Raw genomic sequence first — 22277 nt, 5'->3', positions numbered from 1 at the left:
CTCAACCACATGTGGAGGTCATCTGGAACCCCCCCAAGAGCCTTTTCTGCTGACTGAGAAGTTCCTGTTCTTCATCTGCTGAGCAAACCGAGCCCTTGATATGCCAGGCCTGTGCTAGGGGGCTGGGCTCGATGATGAACAGAAAGACCTAGGTGTGACAGCAGCATGCTGGGCGGTGATCCAGGTGCTGGGATACAATAGCCAAGCCCCGACTGGGCCTGCTCACGCTCAAGGGGAACATGGGCAAAGAATCTGTTATGTAACATGAGGTCAGGGTGTACCAGTTGCTGGAAGAAAAGAGCTGGGCAGGGAGCCCAGAGGGCCACAGGAGGTGGTCAGGAAAGGCCTCTCTAAGGAAATGCGATTTGAGCCAGCGTGAGGCTGCCCGAGGAAAGTGCAAAAGGCCTGAGGCAGCACAGAGCTCGGCAGGGCTCAGGAACATCAAAAGACTGGAGCACAGCGTACTTGAGGGCACGCAGCTGTGGAGGAAGCTGGAGTGGAGGCCAAGACAAGTACTTTGGGTTTGAGCGTCCAGGGATGGGAAGTTGCTGGAGTGCCACAACGGGGTCTGGTTTGAGAAGGAGCCCTCTCGCTGCTGAGGACAAACATGGAAGCAGAGACGGCAGGCCTGAGACCCTGATGGCTTTGATTAGAGCATGAAGGTGGCAAGCAGTGAAAAAGACACCCTAATTCCTAGATCTAAAGTGCCACTGATTTAAAACAAGCTGCCATTTGTGGGGGGGGGGGGAGGACGACACATATGTCAACATAAAATAAATAGGTAGAGGGACTTCCCTGGTGGTGCAGTGGTTAAGAATCTGCCCGCCAATGCAGGGGACACGGGTTCAATCCCTGGTCTGGGAAGATCCCACATGCCGCAGAGAAACTAAGCTCGTGCGCCACAACTACTGAGCGTGAGCTCTAGAGCTCGTGAGCCACAACTACTGAGCCCACGTGCCACAACTACTGAAGCCCACGTGCCTAGAGCCCTTGTTCCGCAACAAGAGAAGCCACCGCAATGAGAAGCCCACGCACCGCAACAAAGAGTAGCCCCCGCTCACGGCCACCAGAGAAAGCCCGCGCGCAGCAACGAAGACCCAATGCAGACGAAAATAAATAAATTTTAAATAAATAGGTAGACACAAATCGTAAGATGTATCCCAACTTAAGGAACATGAAAATGCCAAAGGGAAAAAAATGCATGCACATCTTGGGACAAAGAGAGGAGAGTAGTAACAAGTGAAAGAGGATTTTGGCAGAGGAAGGCAGGGTTTCTGGAATATGTAACAGGCCTAGCCACGTCTATAAAGGGTAAGGTAGTTTAAGAGAAAATACTCCGCTGCAGCTGTTGAGAGAGGGGTGTAGGAGGCACCTTGGTTGTCTCCACAGGCCAAGGCCTTCCGAGCCTCTCCCAGCCCCACAGGTCTCAGCTCGCTCGGCTCTACTGGCTCTGGCAGAGACAGGGAAGTGAAGTAAGGGGAAGTGAGTCCCGGCATCTTCACAAAGACACCCTTCCCCGTGCTTTCTTCACGGGGAAGAAAGGGAAAGCACCCTTCCCCGTGCTTTCTCCTGGTGCAGGTTTCCAGGCCCAGTTGGAGAGACTGGAAATGGTACCATCCAGGGGCCCCAGGTGAGCCAGGATGTGGTGTTCAGAATGTGCACAGCTCCCGGGCCCGCTTCTCAGATGGCGCCTGGATGAGCCGGGCGGGAGATATTACTGGGGCCTGTCGGTCGTGGTCGGCGCTTCCTGCAGGATCCCCATCTCATCCTTACATGAAAACTCAGGGTTCAAGTAACTCTGGGTCAAAAATGGGGGGAAAAAAGTGGCCAAATTCCAAAGTACCGAAAGATGAGCAGAAGCCCACACTAACGCACCAGAGCTACACATGCTCACGGCCAAACCCATGGGTTCCAGGGAACGGCCAGGCACCCCAAAAGCGTGAGGCACCCTCCTGGGACCCTCCTGCTCGTTGGGCTGCGGTGCCTTTTGTGCGGGCACGGACGATGTGCCTAACTGACTGCGTGAGCCCGCCCTGCCTGTATGTGTAGGTCTCTTAACAGGCAAACACACAGTCACTAGATCCACGTCAGGGTGACAGAGGAGAACCTCACACAAACAGCTATCAGAAGGTGCTAAGTGCTACGCGGAGAACCGAAACAGGAGGGCTGACAAGTGTGGCCTGGGTGGGTCAGAAGGAGACCTTCAGAGGAGGCGATATTCGAGCTGAGACCTGAATGACGGGATTCGCTGACAGGACGAGGACAGCCACCTCTCCAGAAACTGTCCCAGCACTGGGATTTCCCCGGCCTCGACCCCAGCCCGTCCTCTGTGGATCCCACCTCCAGCCAGGAGATTCCGTGAGACTTGATTCTCTGCAGTGGAGAGGATTCAACAATACACTGTTTCAGACTCTACATATCGCCCCAAGAATTCTGCTATTACCCTCACGCACAAAGAGACATGCTCCCTCAACCCCACCTCCTGAGAAGCGTCAATTCGGCAACTCCCCCAACCCACCCTTCTCCTTCTGAGTTAGCTTCTTGAGGTGTCCTGGGAGACAGCTTCTCCTCACAAGACTGCAAGCTGCAGCTCTTGGACCCCCTCAAGTTCAGCCTGCTTCCTGCTGCTCTATAAAGCCCCAAATGCTAGGGTTAAACTGCCCTCCCCGCCAACTTGAGAGATCCACTCCCACCCTGAGGACAGGCACCGTTCCCTCAGGCCCAGTTCCCTCACAACCGGCATTGTCCCCAGCCAGTGCTCCCTGGTCCTTTTAAAGAGGGAAAAAAAAGAATTCAGAAGGCCCTGGGAGATGGCACAAACCCTGCAGTCTCCCGGGCTGCCTGAATGGCCCATGACTTCTGCTTACATAAGAGCCTGGTTCGGGCAGGGACAGGGCTGTGCCAGCCTGCCAATCCCCACGAGCTACTGAGAGGCCCTTTATCCCCCAGATGGCTGGGAGACGCTCGTGGCCCATCTCTAAGGAACCGTGGGACTGGGCGTGGGGGGTGGGGTGGGGGGGTGAGCCCCAAACACCACCCACAGCGCCCTTGTCCGTAATGAGAACTCTCCCTCATGTTTACATAACACACACCATAGTGGGAGGGGCCCCCCCCCCAAGGACTTAGCAATAAACTGCCCTCTGAAAGTTAAACTTTTAGGTAAAATCAACAGGAAAAAGAAACTTCCATCACCGTTGGGACAAAGTCCACAGGTGTCTGGGTGTCTACAAAGGCTTGCCTGGCCAGCCTCATCTCTAGACGTGGGACAACCACGGAGTCTGGCCTCCAGGCCTCTGCACAAGCTGTTCTCATCCCTTCCCAGAAGACCTCCTCTTTCAGGCCTCAGCTTAGATGAAGACACCCTGAGGGGAGAGGCTGTGGTTCGTTCAGCCCAGTATTCCTGGCGTATGACAGGTATAGAGGAAAAAAAATATATATATATATATACATATACATATATATATATATATGTTGGAAGGAATGAACTAATAAATAGACGATGAACTGGAAAACAGGTGAGCAGAGTCCACCACGGAGGAGTGTCCAGACCAGCAGAACCTGCCAGCGACCTGTGCAACAAGGACGGGCAGGCCCACGTGCAGTCTTGGAGGCTCCCGTCTCAGCATGCCCAGGTTCCAGAAGGAGGGGGACAACAGGGAACAAGACACTTGTGGCCAGGGTGGACCCAGGGCTTACGACCACCCCGTAAAGCCAACTTCCCTAGGTTGGGACCACTAAGGACAGGTCACACGGGGCCACCTGAGCCCAACACATGCAACACTGGACTCACCCAGGTCCCTGCAGCAGGCCCCCACTCACCCTTCTACTACTCCCTGTGAGCCTGACCGCAGGGAGAAGACGCATTCATCTACCCATTCGGAAGCTGCAGGAACAAGACACCAAGAGCCCCTGCCCTCAGGGAGCTCAGAATCTGTCGGGGTAGAAAGACCATCAAGTTCCCAAATGAAAACACAACCACAGCCCAAGGAGGGCCAGAGGAGAGGAACAGAGTGCAGGGGTCACACTCCAGACAGGATGGTCAGGGAAGGCCTCTCTGAAAGACGCTGAAGCTGGGCTCTCAATAACAAGAAGGGAGCAGGGACGTCCCTTGTGGTCCAGTGGTTGAGAATCCGCCTTCCAATGCAGGGGGCGCGGGTTCGATCCTTGGTCAGGGAACTAAGATCCCGCATGCCACGGGGCAACTAAGCCTGCACGCCGCAACTACTGAGCCCGCACACTCTGGAGCCCATGTGCCACAACTAGAGAGAAGCGCACTCACTGCAATGAAGAGCCCGCGCACCGCAATGGAAGATCCCACGTGCCACAAATAAGACCCAGTGCAGCCAAAAATAATAAATAAATAAATATATTTTTTTAAAAAGACAAAAAAACAAGAAGGGAGCAGGCATGGGAAAAAACAGAGGGAAGATCATTTCTGGCTGAGGGAAGAGCCTATGCACAGGGCAGGGATGTGGATGTAGATATTTGAGACAAAAGCAGTACACCAATGAGTGAGCACAGCAGGGGGTAGAGGAGGACCAGAAGACTCTGAGGGGAGTGTTTTCAGGCGGGGAGTGCTAAGATCCTCCGCGCTACACGGTAGAGACCCTCTGGCTGCTGCTGGGTGGGGAACACAGCCAGGAGGGGCAAGAACAGAAGTGGTGCACTTGTGAGTACGAAGGCTGTGACAGGCATCAGAAGGCCAGGCCCACTGTGAGCACCTGCCTCTTGGAATGGTTCTTTGTCACAAAAGTTAAAAAGTGGGTTCTGGGGAGTTCCCTGGTGGCTTAGTGATTAGGATTCGGCACTCTCACTGCGGAGGCCCGGGTTCAATCTCTGGTTGAGGAACCATCCCGCACACTGTGCAGCACAGCCAAAATACAGAAAAGAAAAAGGTGGGTTCTGACTGGGCTTTGACCTCACTGAGGGTCGTCCCATAGAGGAGAACGGAGCAGATCATCCCAAAATGTGACTTTAGTGTACGTGATGTTATATCAGAAAGGATCTTTGGCATCTGGGCTTCTTCCTCCATCTTCTGGGCATACTGTTTAGCAAGAATCCAGCTCCATGGGCCTTGTTCACTGACAAGTCATGATGCGTTCAAAACAGGCCACATGCAGGGCTTCCCTGGTGGCTCAGGGGTTAAGAATCCACCTGCCAATGCACAGGACACGGGTTTGAGCCCTGGTCCAAGAAGATCCCACATGCCGCGGAGCAAATAAGCCCATGCACCACAACTACTGAGCCTATGCTCTAGAGCCCGCGGGCTACAACTACTGAGCCTGTGCTCCACAACTACCGAAGCCCATGCGCCTAGAGCCCGTGCTCTGCAACAAGAGAAGCCACCACAATGAGAAGCCCGCACACCGCAACAAAGAGTAGCCCCAATTAGAGGAAGCCCACACGCAGCAATGAAGACCCAACGCAGCTAAAAATAAAATAAATTAATTAATTTAAAAAATTTTAAATAAAAAAGGACACATGCAGAAAGCATTTCAGGTGGCATCACTGATGCAGATCTGTCTTTATCCACCTAACCATTTATCCTTATCCGCCTAATGATTTATCCCTTGACTATGGACCAGGAAGCGTGCTGGGCACTTCACTCTCCTCAGTGGCCCTCCGAGACAGGTGTCTTTATCCTGGCTTCATGGATGAGAAAACTGAACTGTCCCAAGACAGTTAAGAAACCGTCCCGAGAGCAGACCCAGTGGCTTGCAAAGGCCACGGCCACTCGGCCACACATCATTCCTTCCTCAGGGCATGAATGCCTGGGCCAACCCACAGTGAAGCCCACTTTGAATCTAGTAGAACCCAGGCTCTGCCGCTCACTAGCTGTGTGACCTGGGGTACATCTCTTCGCTCCTCTGGGCCCTGGTTTCCCCGTCTGTCAAATAGGGATAAGAGGACTTTCCCTGGTGGTGCAGTTGTTAAGAATCCGCCTGCCAATGCAGGGGACACCGGTTCGATCCCTGGTCTGGGAAGATCCCACATGCCAGGGAGCAACTAAGCCTGTGCTTACTGAAGCCTGCGCTCTAGAGCCTGCGAGCCACGACTACTGAGCCCGCGTGCCTAGAGCCTGTGCCCCGCAACAAGAGAAGCCACCGCAATGAGAAGCCTGCGCGCCGAAACGAAGAGCAGCCCCCACTCGCCGCAACTAGAGAAAGCCCACGTGCAGCAAGAAGACCCAATGCAGCCAAAAATAAATTTAAAATTAAAAACAAATAGGGATAAGAATAGTACCAACTTCATACGTTTACTGTGAGGGGTAAATGAGTTAATTGATAAAAAGCACTTAGAGTGAGCACTGTATCAGTAGTGACTTTCATCATGATGCTCTGGCTGTGCCCAGGTTATTAAAACATCCTCAGCTGCCACTGTCGATATCAGCAAGAGGGTGTTAAGACCTCACCTGAACTTGACCAACCAGCCCAAGGTCTCGGGCTTTTCTCATCCTCATCCAGCCAAGACTGTCAGTGAAAGTACAGGGTTTCCCAAACAAACTCAACTGCGTTAACAAGACAGGTAGTCTTTGGGGAGCACAGTCCCCACCCCTCCACGCAGGGCTGTCAACCCTCCACCTTTTTCACTCCACAGGAACCAGTTATTCAAGAGGCTCCGCTAGGCTCAGGGTTCCCCGTCCGCACCCCAGTGCCCCACCAGTGGGCTCTAACAGCTGCCCTGCCTTGCACCCGCCCAGCCACACCCAGCACTCAGCTTCTCCCGCCCACCTCCTCCACCCAGGCCCCGCCACTGCAGTCAGGCAAACTGGAGGCCAAGGCCCAGCTCCACTGCTTCCTGGCTCTGTGACCTTGAGCAACTTAACCGACTTCTCTGAGCCTCAGTTTCCTTACCTGTAAAGTAGAAGTTAACACTGGTGCCCACCGGATCAGGTGTTCACAGGACTCAATAAACTCTGGTCGCTGTTATTACCAGCACTGCCAGCATCACCAGCAATGCCGCGGCTCTGGCTCTTCTACGGATGAGGAATCAGACAGACCTGGGTCTGGATCCTGTCTCCGCTATGCTGTAATCTTGGACAAGTTCCTTCACCATTCTGAGCCTCTGGTTCTTTATCCACAAAACGAAGAGACAAGGCATACCCACCTCTCAGGGTTTTTGGAAGGACATGAGAAGTGTGCCCTGTCGCTGATATTATTATCCAGCAACAAAAAGTAACCCAGAAAGAGGGGGATCATAACTGGGCTCCCATCCTGCCTGCAAACGCAAAATCAATCCCAAAAGCGTTTTCTGAAGGCCTGTTGGATGCAGCCTGCAGAAAGGTGTGAGTGAGAGATCAAACAAGTCCCATCTCAGAGCACAACACTTTCCTACAAACAGGCACCAAATTTAAGTGCAAAAGTCAGAGACCAGCATATTAAAACAGCGTTTGATGGTCAAAAGAACCCAAATTATCCCTCACCTTCTACTTCAGAAGGACACAAGAATTCAGAAGAAAAAAGTATAGGAAACAACAGACACTTAGGATGCCACCTCCCAGGTTAAACAGATATTTATATTTTACTCTATTTACAGCAGATTCCCTTAAAAAAAAAAAAAAATAGCCGAAACCTTCCCTATGCCTTTTCCTCCCCCTCCATCTCTACCCAAGCAACGGTTCCTCTAACTACTGTGTAATTCCCATACATTTCTCATCTCATATTACAATTTATCCTTTAATTAGGTATATGTCCATAAACAACACACATAAGTCTCATTTGGCATGTTTTTTAAATTTATAAAATCTTTTGCTATTTGCTTTTCTTCCACTCTACAGGATGTTCGGAGATTTATTAAAGGACCAGGAAATCAAACTAGATTGTTTTTCATATAATGGAATCGTGCACAACAGTTAAAATAAATGAACCAGAGCTACATGTAGCACCTCTCCTTTTATGCATACCCCTTGAGGATATATTTCCAGCAATTTCATAATGTTCTTTATTGCTGGCCTTTGCTGTCACAATTAAACAGATTTTGCTCCAAGGAGCTCAGAGAGATTAAGTAACCTGCGCTGGGTCACAATTATTTAGTGAGTGGCAGCGCCAGGCCTGTCCAAAGCCCATGCACCTATGGCGCCATTACACATGAGTCTACGTTCTCCTTAATCTTCACCTTCCACCCAGTTTTCCGGCTCTAAACAATTGCCTCTTGACCAGAACTCTTGCTTCCAGAACTTTCGCGTACTTACTCCTGTGGAGAAAACTGAAGCAAGAACCGTATTGGTCGAGGATTATTCACAAGATGAGAACCAATAGAGCTACCCTTTTTTTGGGGGGGAGGGGGTGGGAGATCCTAAATGGGGCAGTGGGGACCACGCGAGGATGAGGCTGCCTTGCCTCCGGGAACCCAGCTGTGGGAAATGGGCAGTGACCTGGGCCCAAGAAGGCTGAGAGGGACTGATCATTCCAGGAATTAACAGACTCACAAGATATAGCAACTATTTTTGAGCTGCCACTGGGATCATCACTTTGACCTCTCATCTGCAATGGCAAAACAAAATTAAAAAAAAAAAAAAAAAACCCTATAGCCTCGGATAAGCAGTTCCCTAATCGACGTTGCTCTGATCCCAAGACAATCCCAAGGCCTGCTCTGCCTTCCGAGGAACTGCTTCAGCCAAAGCCCGAGAGTCACCTGTTCTACCTGCTTTGTCTCAGTTAGGCCACTGAAGGGACACATCGTCCTCTCAAGACCATAGAAGGGAGAATGGCAGTGTCAGCAAACTGTCATCACAGCAGCAGCCCATCTCCCTACCGGCTGGAACCCTACCTGCCAAAAACGTCAGATATCAACCCTCACTAACTCACTGTGTCACTGAGCAAGTCCTGCACCTTTCTGAGCAGCATCTCTATCGCTTGTAAATTACACGTCATAATCTCCAAGGTCTCTCTCAGAGTCAAAAAGGTCTTTCTGGTGGGTGTTAATCACTCAGTGAATAGGGGGTCGCTTGGGGGTGGAAGGATGGACTTAGTCCCCAACAGAAATACATTCTTTGCTATGGATAATTGACACCTTTTTCTCAAACTGTTAAATGTGAGGGAAAGAATCTCTATTTTTATTAGTCTGCAACAAACATCCAGCGCTGATCGGCCTTAACACAACATTGTAAAACAACTATACCCCAATAATAATTTTTAAAAGAAAAAGCGGATCGGCATGCCGTGCAAACTGGGCTGGGAGACCACTGCTCCTCCTGTACAGAAACTCTGTAGCTATGACCTCAGTGCTTACTGGGCAAATGTTAGCAGAGAATGATAACAGAGAACACAGCAAATTAACAATTTTATTTTCTTTCTCCAAGGTCACTTTGAACAGTGGGTTTGAAGCCCCTCCCTCCTTCTGGGAGGGAAAGGGTTTGAGTAAATTAGAGCATGTCCTCCAGTCCAAGCCATGGGCCTCAGGCTGTGCCCAGCTTCCCGGAACAAAAGTGCCCACCCCAAGGGTCCTCTGGGGCCTACTTTATCTGCCTGCCAACTAGCAAAACTAACTCCATTTTGTAAAAGACCACACGTATCTTCCATCGTGCATCTTTCAAAGTGAATGTGGCTTTTTCTCCAGGGTTGCACAGAGGTTTTGAGAGGGAAAACTGTATTAGGAGAACTTTATTAGAAGAACTTCAATCTATAATCATAAAGTTGAATGAAGCATGAGATTATTGAATCCTACCTCCTCATTTCTGAGCCATGTCAAAAATGACTAAGGACTTCTGGGTTAAAGGTTTCAAAATATTCTGGGTAAATTACCGCCAAAAGTAATAATAGTAGTAGTCGTAGTAGTAGTAAAGGGGGTGGGCAGAAACAGTGGTATTCCACTGGTGAATAAAAACAAGAAATCTCTCCTTGTACTTACATGAGCCACCTAACATGATCAAATTCACAGAGGCAGAAAGTAGAATGACAGTTGCCAGAGGCTGGGCAGAGAAGAGAAAGGGGGTTAGTGTTTAACGAGTACAGAGTTTCAGTTATGCAAGATGAAAAGAACAGAGTTCTGGAAATGGATGGTGGTGATGGCTGCACAACAATGTGAATGTACTTAATGCCACTGAACTGTACTTTTAAAAATGGTTAAGGTAGGGCTTCCCTGGTAGCGCAGTGGTTGAGAGTCCGCCTGCTGATGCAGGGGACACGAGTTCGTGCCCTGGTCCGGGAAGATCCCACATGCCGCGGAGCGGCTGGGCCCGTGAGCCATGGCCGCTGAGCCTGCGCGTCCGAAGCCTGTGCTCCGCAATGGGAGAGGCCACAGCAGTGAGAGGCCCGCGTACCGCAAAAAAAAAAAAAAAAAATGGTTAAGGTAAATTTTATGTGTATTTTACCACAATTTCTTTAATTGGGGAGGGGAAAAAAAAAAAACCAAGAAACCTCTCAACCTGCTCATTTTCATTTGGGGACCAGCATGGCATAGTGGTTAGCAACTGAGACTCTGGAGTCCTGAGTTTCTCTCTCTGTTCTGCATTTACTAGCTCAGGACCTTTGAGCAAGTCATCTGACATCTCTGAGACTGTTTCTCCATCTACAAAAACAAGAATAATTAATAGTCTCCTACCTCACAGGGGTGTGAAGATAAGAAAACAACGTAACAGAATCTCACGAGCACAAAAGTAAGCACTCTTCAAATTATCCTTATTAATTTAATAATAAATTAGTTTATTATTTAATGTTACTTATAAGGCAGCAATAATTAATTAAATTATTAACATTATATTATCAGCTAGGTTGGTAAGTGCATCAGAACACTTCGTTTTAAGGGAAAGAGGCCCGAGTTAGGAGTCAGAAGACCTAGACTTCAAGACTGGTTATGGGTGTGAGATTTCTCCTCGCTGACACGCAGGGGTTGACTGAGATGATCTCTTATATTAACAGAAAACAAAGATCAGCTTTGCTGGTCGGCGGGAGCCAGCACTGGAGCTACACCTTCACCGCCTAAGCCGCTCAGGGAGACGTCCCGGGCGAGGAAGGGATCCAAAGATCAAGCCTCTCTGGGCTGATTGCAAAGCCCCTTCCAAAGCCCGAAGCAGAGGCAGGGTGCAAGGTTTGTGCAAGACACCCTCAGACTGGAAGCAAGGGTTTCACACCCTCGCTCCTCCCCTGCCAAAGTCTGCAACTCATCCCGCGGGGGGAGCTACAAGGAACCTGTAAGCTTCCCAAGTCCTGCAGAGACCCCAAGAAAAGGCAACCCCAAAACAGCCTGGGTTGCAGAATTAGAAGTACCTCCCCCGCATATGCGCACTGCGATTTACGAGTGGCCCCGGGGCACAACGCGCGCCTACTGCGCCTGCGCCTTCCGGCTCGGCACAGGGCGAGAAAGGGGGGGGTGTTCCCGTTGTCTCACGAAGAAAAAAATGGGTCTGCGGCAGTCGCTCGGCCCCGGTTTCTTCGCTTCTTACCTCAGAGTGCTTCATGGCTCCCTCACACGGCGGCTACTGCTCCTGCTGCTGCAGCTACCTGCGCGCAACACTGCAAGGGATACCTCACACGCTCACGACCTCCCCGCGAGACTAACCGCGGCTCCGCGTCCGCCCCGCTCCTCCCTGCCGCGCGCGCCCCTCCAGCCAATCAGCGCACGGGGCGCCCACTTCGCCCTCGCCCAGCAGGGCAGGTCCGAACGAGAAATAGCCGCTCTCGCCACGGGGCTAGCCAATCAGCTTGCAAGACCCACCGAGAGGGCGGAGCGCGGGCAAGAGGGAGGGGATTCGGTAGAAAGAAGGGGCTTGGCTACCCACCAATCAAAGGGGGCCTCGGCGCCGCGAGCCCCCCTGCCCCGCCCCTTGGTGGCGTTGCTGTGGAAACCAAGGGAAGCGAAGGTTACTGCAAGGCGTGGGGGAGGGAGCTAGCAGTTGAGTGACGTAGAAGGCAGCGTTCGCGTGGTGGGCAGCTCGACTGGATGAATTCCGAGGTGGGCGGCCCCCGGGGGATACCGGGGAGCAACGGGAGAGGGATGGGGGTTGGAGGCATGGGCTGGGGCACCTGGATGGAGAGGCCTTTCTGGCTAGGGGACCCGTATCTGTCATGAATGGGAGGAAAGGAAAGGGGAAATGGGTGGTGAAAAGCCTTCTGGAACCGCCCCCAACCTGTAACCATTCTGGGGCTGTCTTCACTCCCTTTTCAATGCAAGCCCCCGCCCCACCTTGCTCGACTCGAAGGGCACGGAGGCCACATTTGTCTCTACCTGCACGGGCCTGTATGGTCACCGCTGGCCACATGTGTCTAGTGAGCCCTTGAAATGTGGCTAGTCAAAACTGAGATGTGCTGTAAACATAAAACACAAACCGATTTCAAAGACTTAGTACGAAAAGGAAAATGTAAAAAAAAAAAACAAAAAACCTCATTAATCACCTTTTATGTTGATTACACGTTGAAATGATGTTATTTTGGATATATTGGATTCAAATACATTATTAAAATTAAGTTCCCCTGTTTCTTTTTACTTCTTTAATGTGCCTGTTGGAACATTTAAAATCAAACACAGCTGGCGGTTGTGCCTCTCACACTAGCTCTACTGGACAGTGCTGGTTTGGGGTCATGCCATGCTTTTGCTCCATTGATTGTCATGAGCAGGCTGGGAGGCTGGTTTCCACCACACACACACACACACACTCATGCACACTTAAGATAGGACCTGGCACACTCCCTCACCTTATCTACTTTCTCCTGATTCCAGACCCTGCCCCTGAGCCTTCATCAACTGTTGAACCCTTCAGAATTCAGAGGCCTGGCATCAGGGACATGGTGAGAAGTCCTCAAAGATAGATCTCTGATTCACAGGAGAGCAGGGCAGGGAGAAGGTGAGTCAATGCTCGCACTTAGTCATCCAGGTTAGGCTCTAGAGACTTCTGAAGCTACAGCTTATGGGGACCCCTGTCTCCAAGTAAAGGAAGCTAAGGCTGTGGTCTTCAGAAATTCATTACCTTTTTCATCGGGCCTATCTGGGCAAAACAGATGAAAACATAGTGTTTTATACTTGTACTTTCTCTTGTACAGATCTCTTCCTGTTAGCAGTTGTGGGGCTCACAGTATCTTCAGATCCTTTATGTACCGACAGGCCTCATTCCCTGGCCTCATGGAGGGGGATGGGGGACTACTCGCTCAGAGGCCACAAGTTTAAATCGTACGAAGTTGAGTTACTTGAGGTGTCTACTTCTGAGATGCTGAGGGGGCAGGGTTGAACCCCTAAAACCCAGCCATGTTTTGCTACTTTGCCAGTTCTGCCAATTTCCAGCTTCTCCAATGTGGTCTGAGTAAGCATGTCTTCCCTATCACTGGGTTCCAGCTAGGCAAGGCGTCTGGTGTCCAAATAGATGTCATTTTTGGAGATTCCACACACATTCCTACAGACTCAGAACATTCTGGAATTTCCCTTTCGAGACTGCTTCCCTGAGCCCTGAACTCACTCAACAGGCACCAAATAATTTTGTGAACCTACTGTGCTGTGTGCCAGCCGAGGCATAAAAATAATTTCCGTCCCTCTCCTCACCTACAAGAAATGCATAGAAAGGCATGATCCAGCCTGCAAAGAAGTCCTTTGTTTTTGATGGGTATTACAGGTGTGAGGACCCCTTGTTGGCCTCACCTGGCTTCCAGTAATGAGTCTGCCAGCAGAAACCAAATCCACCCTCAGAATGAAGACTGGCCACTTTGTTCAAGCCATTCATGACACTGTACCACGGCTCTGACTATACCTGTTGGTAGGGACAGCTAGATTGTCCAGCACAGTGGCTGATTCATAATGGTGACAAGTAAATACATTTGGTATTTGCTGAGTCAAATGTGATAAGTCCCTTAGAGCAGTTTCCAAAGGGGAAATTCTATTTCCCACATGCAAGTAAGATAAGATCTTGATTCTTCCAGGAACCTGGCTTGGCTTGTTTTTGGGTGTGTGATCAAGCTGATTCAGAGCTGTGTGAGGGAAGGTAAAGCCTACAGCAGACAAGCCAGGGCTGGTTAGCAACTTTCCACTGTGTCAGGAGCCCCAGAGAGAGGTTTCCCAAGTTCTATCTTGTCTGCCTTTTTAATTTTTATTTTTAAGTCCATGGGATTTATTTTCTTTCTTCTTATTGACGTATAATTTACATACAATAAAATTCACCTTTTTTAGTGTACAGTTCTGAATAAATACAGACATGTAACCACCACCACAGTCAAGATACAGAACATTTCCATCATCCCCCCAAATTCCCCTGTATCCCTTTGCAGCAGATCCCAGCCCCTGGCAACCACTGATCCAATTTCTGCATCAATACTCTTGCCTTTTCCAGAGGTCCTTTAAAATGGAATCACACAGTAAATAGACTTTTGAATCTGGCTTCTTTCATTAACATAATGCACTTGAGGTTCCTCTGCATTGTTTCCTGTGTCAGTAGCTCAGTCTTTTTTTATGGCCGAATAGTATTCCATCATGTTGCCAGATCACAGTTTATTCATTCACCCACTGAAGGATATTTAGGTTTTAATGGCTAATGGTTGGTAATGACAAATAAAGCCTTGATAACCATTTGCTCATGGGTTTTTATGTGAACATAGGTTTTTATTTCACATGGGTATTCCACCAGGGGAAGATTGTTAGCTTGTATGGCTGTAATGCTTTTGAAGTTCTTTTTCATGAAGAGAAGAGTTGAAAAAAATGGCGATGCTTTTTTAAAAAAAATTAAGTCTTTATCATCATCTGAATCACATCTTAACATAAGCTGAGTGCTTACCATAAATACTCAGTATGCCACACACTTTATACCTCAGCATTTTATTCACTGGGTGACCTCAGGCAAGTCACATGACCTCTCAGAGCCTCAGTTTCCCTACCGGTAAAACAGAGGTAATGATAGTCCAAGCTCATAGGATTATTGTCAGGATTAAATGAGTTAATACAGATCAAGTGCTTGGAACCGGCTTGACACAGAGTAGGACCATGTCAGTGTTAGCTATTATTATGATGTTCATTTCCTGGCCCCTCTCAAATTCATCCACATAGCAACCCTGGGAGGTAAGATCTACCCTTATCCCATTTTATGGAGGACATAGCTAGCAATTCGAGAGGTAGAGCAAGTTGTGCAAGATCACACAGGCAGTAAATAAGTAAATAGTGGGTCCAGGATTTCAACGGAGGCTGACCGACTCCAGACTCACCTGCTTAGTTCTTTTTATTTTTTAATTTATTTTTGGCTGTGTTGGGTCTTCGTTGCTGCGCGCGGGCTTTCTCTGGTTGCAGTGAGCAGGGGCTGCTTTTTGTTGCGGTGGGCGGGCTTCTCATTGCGGTGGCTTCTCTTGTTGCGGTGCGCGGGCTCTAGGGCATGCAGGCTTCAGTAGTTGTGACTCGTGGGCTCTAAGAGCGCAGGCTCAGTAGTAGTAGTTGCTCCACGGCATGTGGGAGCTTCCTGGACCAGGGATGGAACCTGTGTCCCCTGCATTGGCAGGTGGATTCTCAACCATCGCGCCACCAGGGAAGTCCTGCTTAGTTCTTACATTAGGGTTCTATTGGATACCAAAGAAGCAGAACCAGTAGGATATATGTGTTTGTGAGTGTGTCTGTGTATTAAGAGATTTATTTCAGGCATTGGCTCACACGATTGTGGGGGCTGGCAAGGCAAGTCTGAAATCTGTAGGGCAGACCAGCAGGCTGGAAACTCTTGGCCAGGAATTGATGCTTCATCCTCAGGGAAACCTCAGTATTTGCTTTTAAGGCCTTCGGCAGTGAGAGCGCAGAACCCTAACCACTGCACCGCCAGGGAATTCCCTCAGTTTGCTTTTGAAGCCTTTCAACTGATTGGATGAGGTCCACCCACAATACCAATGGTCATCTCCTGTACTTAGAGTCAACTGATTATAGATGTTAAGCTAACCACATCTACAAAACACCTTCACAGCAGCACTTAGTGTTTAATTGAATAACTGGGTACAAGTGCCTGGCCAAGTCGATGCATACAACTACCCATCACATCTTCTCTTCTTCTCTGAGTTGAGAGCTCAAACCTGTGCTGAGATTTCTGCAGAGGCCACTTTTCCAATAACATTCCAAAGTGCCCAGTGAGTGTCCAGGTCAAAGAATCATAGCCATAAGAAGAGATGTTGAGTTTTTGTTTTTTTCTTTTGGGGGGGGGGGGTTGAACAATTAAAACTTCCTGAACATGACCCAGGCTCGCTCAAGGAAGGGAGAGTTCCCAGCTCTCAGGTTGCCCCTAAACACAAGGACACCCTTCACATGATGTTTTTGGCCCACTCAGGGCTATGTGAAGACCCTTGGAGGCTGCCACATCTGTTAACTCTTAAATTTATAAGTGTGAGGAAATCCACAAGCTCTGAGTTTTTCCCCATGGTGACTCTCCCGCTATCTGTTTATGTAGCTTTTAAAAAAATCAAACTCTCTCCCCTCCACGATTGGTTCAGGAACCCTGCAGTGCTGTGCCCCTGGGCACCCAGCCCAGACTCATCCTCCCAGGTCAGCTGGTGTGTGTCCTAGTCCAGAGTCCTTACTGACACGGTTACCCTGGGGTCGGGGTGGCCAGGGATGGCCGGAATCCCCCTGCTAGACAGCAGGGGAAGGCCATGGCATCTTTCTCAGGAGTTCCAGCCTGCACAAGGGCAGTAGCTACCAGAAGCTTTTTGCCAGGAAACGGGTGGCTCAGCAGCCCACCATTCAACCAGATGGCTAGTCACCCCTTTGACAGCACTTCCTCTAGGCCAGGCCTGTCCTGGGCACTTCACAAATGTTGAATCAACGTCAACTTCAAAGCCCTATGAGGCAGGTACAACTACTACCCCCATTGTACAGATGAGGAAGCTAAAGGCCCTGGAAGGCTCAGTAACCAGCCCAAGATCACACAGCCAGGAAGAGCTGGAACCAAGAATGAAACCGGGCTGTCTGGCTCCAGAGCCAGTGTCACACCGCCCAGACCTCCCAAGCAGTTCTTCCAGGAAACTCTCCCCTTCACAGGGCACCACCACCTACCCACCCCTCTTCCCTTCTCAGGTGGTACCCCTTTCTGAGCCTTCTTACCCCTTCAGCCCTGCCCTTGACCACAGACACCCCAGACTCTCAGAGCCGAAAGGGATCATGTTGCCCACAGATGAGGAAACAGAGGTCTTGAGAGGTGTATGACACGCCCATGTCTCCCCCAAATCATAAAGGTAGTGGGGAGGGGAAAAAGAAGGTGTATTAAAAACAGCCAGGAATATTTACGAAGCGTCGGTTCCAGACACGTTTCTGCCACTAGAGACCCAGCACTGACAAGACCCAGTCCCTGCCCTCGTGGCGGTCGCAGGCTGGGAGAAGGGTGACATTTAGCATGAAAACCAAGGAACAGGGTAATTTCAAATTTCAGTGGCAGGGGTTCTTGAGAATACGGTAAACTGAAAGACTTAAGGAGCTGGACTGAGAAGACCTCTCCAGGGAGATGAACTTTGGTCCCGGGTGCTCACCTCGCTTTACAGGGTACTGTATAGGTGAGGACAGGGACAGTACCGGGGCTCCCAAGTGCATTCTACCCACAGCCGGTAGAAGAGGGCGGGTGGATAATTTTAGTCCCAGAAGCAGGGTGGGTGTCTGGGGCAATGAAAGATTAGGTAACTCCCCCGCCCCGAGACTCCTGGCAGGAACTGATTCCCACGCCCTGTGAGATAAGAGCGGGCACGTTTGCTTCTGCTACGGAAGGGGCGGGGCCTTCTCCGACCCCGCCCCTTCCCGGAGCAGCGCATCGTAACCTATTGACCCAGGCAGGGGGCGGGCTGCGCGGCCGGCCGGGTCGTCAGGAGCAGTAAAGCAAAATCTCTATTGGTTCCCGCGGGGGTGGGCGGGGCCTCCGTCTCCCGGGGGCGTGCGCCACGGGGAGGCGTTGCCGAGGGCGGAGCGGGAAGGGGCGTGGCCGCGCGCAGGGGGCTGTTGGCGGCGCGGCCCCGCCCCGGATGTTGCGCGTCGCAGCCTGGGCGGCGGCGATTGGTCGAAACTGCGTAGGGGGCGGGGAGGAAGGTTCTGGAGTGGGCTGGCGGGCTCTGGAAGCTTCCGCCGGGCGGGTATATAGACTCCGGGAGCGGGGGGCGGCGGAGCCGGGGGACGGCTACAGCTGGGCGGCGAGCGGCAGGCGCAGGCAATGGGCAAGGACTATTACCAGACGCTGGGCCTGGCCCGCGGTGCGTCGGATGAGGAGATCAAGCGGGCCTACCGTCGCCAGGCGCTGCGTTACCACCCGGACAAGAACAAGGAGCCCGGCGCCGAGGAGAAGTTCAAGGAGATCGCCGAGGCCTACGACGTGCTCAGCGACCCGCGCAAGCGCGAGATCTTCGACCGCTATGGGGAGGAAGGTAGTGTGCGCGCTCGCGGCCGGGGGCGCGGCCCCGTCTTTTGACAGGCGGAGAAACCGAGGCACAGCGGCCACGCCGCGGCGTCCCGGGGAGTGGGAGACGCCCCGGCCCCCGGGGGCGAGCAGCCCCCGCCCTCTGGCCACACGGGCCTCCGGTCTCGGATAGGCGGCCGCCCGATGGGAGGAGCAGCCCTGGCTGCGCTGCTCGCCCAGAAGCTTCTAGTATGTCTGGGACTGCCCCTCCCTGGGCTCCCGCCTCCGCCCACGGCCCCGATCGGTCCGGGGTGCTGAAGGAGAGGGTTCGGAGGCCTAGCTTGAGTGGTGGCATTGTGGCCCCGCGGGCCCTAGGCTCACCTGGGCAAGGTGCAGGGCGGGGCCTCTGGCTGAGCGCCGGGCACAGTCTGCGTGTAGTGAGCCTGCAAACGAGAGTGACAGTTAATGCCGAGCGACCTCCCGAAGATCTCCGAGGGTGGAGTAAGGTAATCACTGTAAAGTGCTTACTTGGCTCCGTGCCGTGCCGGGCACGTAGGTCGGCCGTCAAGGTGTATGGAGCAATGGGGCCTGTCTCTGCCCAGCCTCCCCGGGGTAGCTCTCTTCAGGGAAAAAGAAAGCGTTCTTGGTGTCCAGTTGTCCGTTGATGACTCAGGCTGGCTTCTGGGCTTGGTCTTCAGAAATAACTGACTTTTTATATAAGAATGATGGTAGTAAGTGCCAGGGTGTGAGAATTTGAAAGTCTCCGTTTACAGTTTCACCTTCATCTCTACTCCCCCACACGTCTCTAGTCCTAAAGTATTTAGGAGTAAACATTTAGTGAAAATTGATCCTGGGTTGTGCTTTTTTCATCGGATCTGTTAGTGAATTCTTTGTACTCCTTGCAGGAAGGATGGGTTACTCAGGTGTGAGGATCTGGGTGACCCCAAGAGATATGGCCATCTCAGAGCTTGAGCCTTTCACTACTGTCATGCCACAATGAACTACCTACCTTGGGGAGTAAGGGTTCTGTTTTTGCCGCTGCAAGTGGGAGGTAAAAGCTTGGGGTTCTTCGTTATTCTTCCCAGACAGGCTAAAAAAATCCCTCCCGCAATGACTTCTAAGCTTTTTTCCTTAAAGAAAGCTCCTGGAGAGCTAAGCTTCTAGCCAGCCATCTGATTTCTTCTGCTTTTGCTTTTCAGGCCTAAAGGGCAGTGGCCCCAGTGGCGGGAGCAGCGGTGGTGCTAACGGTACCTCTTTCAGCTACACATTCCATGGAGACCCTCACGCCATGTTTGCTGAGTTCTTCGGTGGCCGAAATCCCTTTGACACCTTTTTTGGGCAGCGCAACGGGGAGGAAGGCATGGACATCGATGACCCATTCTCAGGCTTCCCCATGGGCATGGGTGGCTTCACCAACATGAACTTTGGCCGCTCCCGCCCTGCCCAAGAGCCCACCCGAAGGAAGCAAGATCCCCCTGTCACCCATGACCTCAGGGTATCACTTGAAGAGATCTATAGCGGCTGTACCAAGAAAATGAAAATCTCTCATAAGCGGCTGAACCCTGATGGAAAGAGCATTCGCAACGAAGACAAAATCTTGACCATTGAAGTGAAGCGGGGGTGGAAAGAAGGGACCAAAATCACCTTCCCCAAGGAAGGAGACCAGACCTCCAACAACATTCCAGCCGACATCGTCTTTGTTTTAAAGGACAAGCCACACAATATCTTTAAGAGAGATGGCTCTGATGTCATTTACCCAGCCAGGATCACCCTTCGCGAGGTAAGGCACTAGGCAGGGCAACGTCTGTGGAGGGAGAAGTCTGCTTTTTGACACAGTTCAGTATTTGCTTGACACATATTTCTGAGCTCTTGGTGTGTGCCAGGCTTGGGAGGTGCAGTAGCAACAAGACTTTCCAGGGCTCTGTTTTTCCAGAGCTTCTGTGCTGGTGACCTGGGTGGATCTGGGGGCAGGGTCTTAGCTACAAAGGCCTCATGGTGCTTACCTTACATTAAACAGCCTCTGGGCAGGATGTGAGCTTCCGAAGCTACTCTCTATCTAATGTTGTCCATTTGCTTTCCAAGGCTCTGTGTGGCTGTACAGTGAATGTCCCAACTCTGGACGGCAGGACCATACCTGTTGTATTCAAAGATGTCATCAGGCCTGGCATGCGGCGAAAAGTTCCTGGAGAAGGACTTCCTCTCCCCAAAATGCCCGAGAAACGTGGAGACCTTATTATTGAGTTTGAAGTGATCTTCCCCGAGAGGATTCCCCAGACGTCAAGAACCGTTCTTGAGCAGGTTCTTCCGATATAGTCAACTGTGTTCCCCAAGGATTGACCAGGGACCTTTCCAGAGCTCAAGGATTTCCAGACTGTTCCACCAGCTGTGGACCCGCGAGAGGGCGGGAGGGCCCAGGGCGGGCTTTCGTACTGCTGAATGTTTTCCAGAGAATATATTACACAATCTTTTAAAGTCGTGCACTAGACTTAAGTGGTTTTTCGAGCGATAGGGTGGCAGGTGGTGGGGACAGCAGGAAAAGGCAGTCCAGTCTGCCCCGCTGGGTCCTGCCGCCCTCCGGGATGGGCCCACACCCTCCTCCCCCAGGCCCTGCCCAGGGGGAGAGGCACACCCACAGCTGGACTTGATCCCTCTGTAGTCCCTTTGCTTGCAGATGTTAGACGTGGTATGGACCTGCCTTCTTGGTTACCAGGTCTTGTACACTCCTCAGTTTCTGTTGTGTAATCAGTTCATGTTTTATTCTGTATTTGTCTCCCACGTCTTACTCTTCCCCTGAAGAATCCCGTCTTTTCTCTTGCCATCTCAAATTGAGAACCTAGACTATTTTTGCCGAACTGCCTGGCCGGCTCCCACAAGCAATACCTCTCTCTCGTTCCAGCAAGACCAAGGGAGCCGGCCTCCAGTGAGCGAGCAACTTGAGCAGCTGCCTCTCCCTCGAGCGTCTGGGGCCCTGGCCGGAGCAGGGGGTCCTCTCAACCCCTGGCTCCCAGGCTGGGCGCGCTCACTTTCCTTTTCTGTAAGGCAATCTTTTGGCACACCTGGGATTTACCAGTGGCCCAGGTGATTTTTCATTTAACGGACTCTGGACTCTCAAAAGGATCTGATCCTTTTGCATTTTGCACAGCCCTAGGTATAATCCCTTTTGATAAAAGGGTCTTTGCTTCTGATTACAGGAGCACTGTGGAACGTCTGTAAATATGTTTTTATAATTCCGTGTAAAGTTGGTGTGCACTCAAATGAAACCAGTCCACAGCAGCTGCTGCTCTCTGTAAGGGGCCATGATGGAATTCGGAAGGAACCTGGTGGGGGCGGGGGGAGGCATGTAGGAACAAGTATCTGTTCCTTGCAGGCCAGTCTGGTGCTCAGACCTTTAGACTCATTGTAAGTTGCCACTGCCAACACAAGACCAAAGTGTGTGACTTGTCAGTGTGCAGTGTGACAGCATTAAAGACTGATGCTAAACCTCAGGGGAGCGGTCCTGTGACTCTGTTTGAGGGCTCTGCTGACGGGCTGGGGTGGGGTCTGGGCAGCCCTCCAAAGGCGGCCAGGGTGGGTGGGTGGGAGGGAGGGGTGAGCAGAAGGCAGGAGTCCTCTGCAAGGGAGAGAGAAGTCACCCTCCTTGAGCTGGATGTGGTGTGGATAACAGCAACCCACAGGGCTTGATCCAGGCATCCGGAGAGCCCAGTGGACTCAGAGCTTGCTTTCTGTGAAGGTTGGGGCCAAAGTTAAGCAGGTCCCCTCCCAATATTCCAAGGTCTGGTTGCTGGGGCCAAAGGGAGGTGTATGTATCTCCCCCAACTCCTTACTTGCTAGAACAGGCTGGTGTCAGGCAGACCCTGGCCAAACCAGACTAGGATTCCAGCCCAGGGCTGGCCCTGCCCTGGTGAAGACCTATTTCCTGCCCTCCCTTTATTTGCAGGCCACTGAAACTGCTTTTACTTTGCAACTTTTTTTAAGGAACTGTTTTTATTTTAAGGTAAGTAATTACACAGGCGGAAAACAA

General features: G+C 51.3%; 2 protein-coding genes across 2 annotated transcripts in view; one reads left to right on the top strand and one right to left on the bottom strand.

Annotated features, from left to right (window-relative positions):
• Positions 1-11522, bottom strand: part of TECR (trans-2,3-enoyl-CoA reductase) — a 28112-nt gene extending 16590 nt beyond the window's left edge. The window contains exon 1 of the mRNA XM_027085000.1: positions 11384-11522. Coding sequence (XP_026940801.1) covers positions 11384-11398 — 15 coding nt within the window. The 5' untranslated portion in view covers positions 11399-11522. The remainder of the gene's footprint in view (positions 1-11383) is intronic.
• A 6347-nt stretch (positions 11523-17869) lies between these two features.
• Positions 17870-21741, top strand: DNAJB1 (DnaJ heat shock protein family (Hsp40) member B1). Its single transcript, XM_027084998.1, has 3 exons — positions 17870-18284; positions 19456-20036; positions 20339-21741. Exons 1-3 carry the CDS (start codon positions 18074-18076, stop codon positions 20567-20569), a joined length of 1023 nt encoding a protein of 340 aa, XP_026940799.1. The 5' UTR covers positions 17870-18073; the 3' UTR covers positions 20570-21741.
• The last annotated feature ends 536 nt before the right edge of the window (positions 21742-22277 follow it).

Source organism: Aethalodelphis obliquidens, unplaced genomic scaffold (assembly GCF_003676395.1).
Source record: "Aethalodelphis obliquidens isolate GAN/ISIS:26980383/991018 unplaced genomic scaffold, ASM367639v1 scaffold53, whole genome shotgun sequence".
In the NCBI taxonomy this organism is placed as follows: domain Eukaryota; kingdom Metazoa; phylum Chordata; class Mammalia; order Artiodactyla; family Delphinidae; genus Aethalodelphis; species Aethalodelphis obliquidens.
Note: the sequence above shows the minus strand (reverse complement) of the source record. Positions and strands in the feature narration are given on the sequence as shown.